Source organism: Paramormyrops kingsleyae, chromosome 6 (assembly GCF_048594095.1).
Source record: "Paramormyrops kingsleyae isolate MSU_618 chromosome 6, PKINGS_0.4, whole genome shotgun sequence".
Taxonomy (NCBI): Eukaryota; Metazoa; Chordata; class Actinopteri; order Osteoglossiformes; family Mormyridae; genus Paramormyrops; species Paramormyrops kingsleyae.
In genome coordinates, this window is record NC_132802.1 from 31,730,976 (window position 1) to 31,736,532 (window position 5,557).

Sequence of the window (5,557 nt, forward strand, 5' to 3'; positions counted from 1 at the left end):
GACCTAAACCCTATTGAGTATGCATTTTACCTGCTAAAAGAGGATGATGATGGGAGATTTATTCTCCCCTCTGGTGGGAAAGTTCCACGTGCTGGTGAAATTCAAGATGAACAGTCTTTTGATAAGCACAACAAAAATGCTCAATTTGTAGATTACCGACGGCTCGATTTACATCCCTGCCAGGCGAGATGTAAACAGCAACAACGATAATGGCAGTAAATTGCCGCAACAGGTATAAAGGACGGCACTAGATCACCAGTGAGCAGCGACTTGTGACTCTACTACACTTGTGTGCCATTTCTTGTTGATGAAAATGCGCAAACCACTTTGTAGAGTCTTGCTGTAAGGGAAAGCATCTTTCGACACAGAAAGTGGTCAGTACCATTAGATGATGTTAACGTAAAGTCATGTTCTTGTGAAAAGAAAAATGCAAAAATCCCTCATCTCACGATGGTTAGTCTGCGGTAGTCTGAAATGGTCCAGTTTATTGTCCAGGGAGCGAACGTCAGTTGCAGATGTCAGCTCACATACCATGCTTCCATTTCCTCTCACACTACTTGCATGCCTCCTTATTCAGGGTCATGGCAGGTGGATTAGTGAACTCACAGCCTGGAGTGGACAGCAGGCTATGGTGATGCAGCTTCTCCATTGGAACTGTAAGCGGGTGGGCCAATAATCGTTTTTGGACATTCAGAAGTGCCTTGCAGTTCTATACATATTTCCAGGGGCTGATGATGAGCATGTCAGCAAGTGTTTATGAAAAATGCAGACTGAATTTTAACCATAATATACATATAGCACCATTTTCTGGACACAGGGTGGATCCAGTTCAAAAACTACGGTAATCAACTTCATTTATTTTTGTAATTTTTTTTTGTAACATTACATTAATGTAATGTTGTGATAATGCGCTATACAAAAATAAATTTGTTGTTGTTGTTGTTGTTGTAAATACAGTGGTACCTCAGTTCTCGAACTCATTAGAACTCGAATTTCTTAAAAGTTGAACCAACCAGTTAGAAAAAAAATTACCTAGAGCTCAATCTGAATCTCAGAAGTCTGTTTAAGACAATGGCTTTCGAAGCTACCCGTGGTTACATTCCTTCCTGAGGAATGTCAGTTCTGTTGGCAGTGCTGGCTGAGGGCTCAAAGACCACAGGCAGATTTCTCCAGATTCTCTTAATATTGTAACATTATGGAACATAGATGGTGGAATACCTAGATTCCTTGCAATCAAACACTGAGAAATGTTGTTTCTAAAGTGCTGAACTATTCATCCACATTGCTTTGTAGGTAATGCCAAGCCTCGACACACCCTGGCTTGGAAATGACTACCATTTCTTGGGTGCTCCATTTCGACCCAATCAGGATAGCATCACCTGTTACCTACTCACTAAATTTACCTGTGGAATGACCCAAGCAGATTTCTTTAAACATTCCACTGGTAAACACGCCCAGGTCCCAACTTTTGAAATATGTTGCAGGAATCACATTTAGAACGAGTGTATATTTACAAAAATCAAGCTGATTAGTTCAAATGTTACATGCCTTTGTTGGATTTTTAATTACATACAAGTAAAATAGAGCTTACCAATCACACCATTTTGTTTGTATTTTTCTCATTGTCCCTTGGAAATGGGGTTATTAAAAAATGCATGCCATTCCATGATTTTCATACACCAAATTTAGATAACCAGATTGTATAGAGACATACAAAACCTGTTCTAATTCACACCTGATCAAGAGAAACCCCAAAAAAGTATACCTATAAAAACTAAAGCTACAGAGAGAACCTTCCATTTCAAACCTTCAGTTATCAGCTTCCACAGGCCATACAGAGCAAATTCGTCTTACCTGAAAGGTGGCGGCAGGCAGGTTGGAGATGGCCACGTACTGGAGGTTATTCTGAAGAGTGTAAATGAGGGACGGAACTGCTAGCTTTAGCGTATCTAAATATTGGACAAAGATGGAGTCGGAGAGCAGAACTATAAAATCCGTCACGTTTCCTAAATAATAGAGGCAAGGAGAGAGAAACACAGGTCTGCGTTAGTGTGTGCTATTCACCAAACATAACTCCTCAAATAAATAAATGGCTCCTTAACATACATTAAGAAGCTATTAGGCAACGTATGTCACAACTTCAGAGTAGTGTTCAAATGCACTATTATACAAGTTAATCTGAAACGTACGACATTGGGAGATAATTCACCAAGTCAGATCATACATTACACAAACAAGAATCAATCCTTTTCTTCATGTGTTCAAACTTAAAGAAAATGATCACCCACCTCGCTTCTGGAACAGAATAATAACCAGACAGGTGAGGACCTTGAGCACTTCTGCCATGACCACAGCAGATGTGGTGAAGAAGCGATCACCCGGCAGCGTGCGGACATAGCGGATGCTGAGGATGAGGGAGGCATTCTGGACCACCAGGATTGCCAAACTCAAGTACTTCAGCTTTCTGTTGGCTACAAACAAGAGCCAAAGCACATTGATATGGTGTATTCCACAGCCCAACCAAAAACCAAACACCAATTTCTAATGCTGCGTCAAGTACATCTAGATCAGCATGAGCTATAATATAAGCATAGTCATTCTGTAAATGTCACATATAATTTATTAATCACTAAGGAAACTGCAGAGGTTATGGTAGCAGAACATTCAACACACCACAGTAAGAACATAAAAGGCACAATACAGCGGAGTAATAAAAACCAGAAATAACAAAAAAATTGGTGGACAAAACAGAGTGCACGGTCAGGAGGAGGATGAGGGTCCCGTGGGCTCATAATACTACTTTGGTCACACTTCAACGTTCATATCAAATGCCTCCTCTTAATGTGCCATTTACCTTATGCCAGTTCAAAATAGGAGTACAGCTTCAGTTCATAAAACAGGAATTAAGAGCAAGATGATTTCAGAAAGACTAGACACAAATACATAGTTAAGGCCATACGCTGACATTTATCATCGCAGGCTTATCGCACCAGTGCCTATTAAATCAGCTGCATGTTTACCTTTACATTCCTTACACTGCTTTACTTCATCTCCACAAAGAACATTTGACACTGAAATTCAAAACCGGAGCAGCAAACCGTCTGAATGCACCACTTGAGAATATTCAACCAGAAACAGAGCAGCTGTTCCTGGATTCACTATAGAACAAATTTTAATTGTAGTGAACGTGAGCATGCTTCACCCAAGAACGTCCTAAATAAGAACTGTCACGCTTTTGGGAGAAAGGGCGAATGGCATTTAATCAATGTTAAGTCACATATACTGTGTAACTCTCCAAAAGAATGTAAAAATTTTTCTCCATATAGAAATTAGGAATTCACGTCCAACACAGGCACACCTTAGACACTGTGAGCCTCAATGACTGAAATTCACCACACAAACTGACCTCTGCAAGGAGAGCTCCAATGTGCCAACAAACAATATCTACACAAATACTCATGACTCATCCATTCATATTCAATTGTTTATACTATTTAAGTGAGCATTATTCACAATGACGCACAAAAGCTGGGGACACCTTCAATGAATTGAAGGCCCTCCTACAACCAACAAGCAATAATAGCCATTTGGCACCAGTGTACAAAAACATCACAAATATTATAAATAGCTATTAATTATTAAAAACTGCAGCACTTACTTGATGAGCCACTACAATGACACGTTATTACAGGATAAACGAAAGTTTCCACTGCTCCCTTTCTAAATGTATAACGTGGTCATTCTTTCGATTTCCCCTCCTATCTGGCAGACCGTATCCTGTATAAACAAACTGCTCCAAGATCTCTTACACAAGGAGCAGTTGTCTAAAGTACTGGCTCCCAAACCACTCTTTGAGATGCCCCCCACCTATAACATTTTTTTCTTACGTTACACCTCCAGTGGCCCCTATTCGGCTAATTAACGCTTAGGTTTAGTAGCCACTCGTTTAAAATTACGATTAATTCGGAGTTTCCTTCATATCAAGTTGACAACATGGACAAATTTAAAATAAACTCTTATTTGGCTGATCATATATCTCAGTACTGACAAAACCGAATACAACCGCACAAGAGACTGACACGGGAGCAAGTTTCCTTCCAGTTGGCCACCTTTACTCTGAATTACTTAACAGCGACAAAAAACACGACAAAATATTAACAGTTTAAAACTACTCGTATGATAGTCAGTTACTTAGAATTCACGAACAAAAAAATAGTTTTCTGTATACATTATATATTTTATACAACAACTCTGTAGATAATAGCTATTGTTAAACTATCAAAACCAGCCAAATAAAGATACTCCTCGCTATAGCCAATGCAAAGTAAATGGAATATCTTACTGTAGCTATGGGTAACTCTTTAGCCGTATAATTTAAGGCTCCGGAAATTTAATTCAGCCGCCGTTAGCTACGCGGGACCTAGCGAATAAAAGTTGGCCGCACGCCGTCGTCGAAGGCTTCGCCGCCCGCGTATCTCACCTTCTCTCTGCCGGAGCTCTTGCTTGAGCTCGCTGCCTCCCGCTGCCGGGCCTTCGCTGCTCGCTGCCATGTTGGCATTAACGTCGCCGAGTGCCTCCTACCCGCTTCCTGACGACCGCCCAACTCCCCGAAACGCTCGCCCTTGCTACAGAAAGAGTAGTCCGCCCAGGCACATTTATTTACAAGCCGGTTTATCTGGTTTTGAACTCCTCCCCTACGCCATGCCTGAGCAACGGAAGAGCGCGTCACCGTTCCTAGCGCGGCCGCCCCAGAATCATAAGGCGCCCGTTTCTCACTGCACTATCATCCCCTCGTCAAATTCGGCCAAACAGAAGATATTAACGAGAAGCGTAGAGCGACGTCCCACTCCGTTGGATTGTGGGATTGAAGTGGGATGGGCGCTGGATTGCGTCCCGTTCGGTTTCGTTTCGTTCTGTTTCGTTTCTAACGTAACACCTGTCGAGGTAGCGATAACCATACACCTATCATCCAGTAATTATGTAACAGCATACCTTAAACCAGAACCAGAAACACGGGTCCTCAAATGAACCGTGGGCATAACTTTAAACGCAATTTCCTGGATGTGACTTTATAATGGGGCTTTGTCATAAACGGACAATAATAACTGACGTTCAGCATTCGGATAAAAGCAATACATTAGGCTGCCACTTGACAAAGTCGGGTACATCTACCAAGCTATTATGTTCAGTTGCTGAAAAAGGTTTTGTATATGCATGAGGACAAGTTCATTCTTTTGTGATCAGCAGGAATGATTGAACAAGGATAAAAATAAGTAGTGAAAGGCAAATATTTAGCTTTTCAGAAAATCATTTTGTATCAAGATGAACAAGAGCCATATAGGAATAGAAAAAGATATAGCTATGCTGCAGAGCAAGCAGAATCCAACCTGTAATACAAATATTGCATATTTAAATAATATTTTCATGGATCCTTTGTACTTTTGGTTGGAAGTTTGATCTAGGAAGGATTACAAGCATATCCAACAAAGGGCCATGTAAAAGTAGTGCTTTTTGCATTGCCATTGGTTGCACATGTTTTGAGATATTTGACCAACAT

General features: G+C 40.8%; 1 protein-coding gene across 1 annotated transcript in view; it reads right to left on the bottom strand.

Annotated features, from left to right (window-relative positions):
* Nucleotides 1–4,956, bottom strand: part of slc35a2 (solute carrier family 35 member 2) — a 19,053-nt gene extending 14,097 nt beyond the window's left edge. Inside the window, exons 1-3 of the mRNA XM_023826697.2 lie at nucleotides 4,481–4,956; nucleotides 2,289–2,471; nucleotides 1,855–2,006 (exon numbers count right to left, since the gene is read on the bottom strand). Coding sequence (XP_023682465.1) covers nucleotides 1,855–2,006; nucleotides 2,289–2,471; nucleotides 4,481–4,550 — 405 coding nt within the window. The 5' untranslated portion in view covers nucleotides 4,551–4,956. The remainder of the gene's footprint in view (nucleotides 1–1,854; nucleotides 2,007–2,288; nucleotides 2,472–4,480) is intronic.
* Between the last annotated feature and the right edge of the window lie 601 nt (nucleotides 4,957–5,557).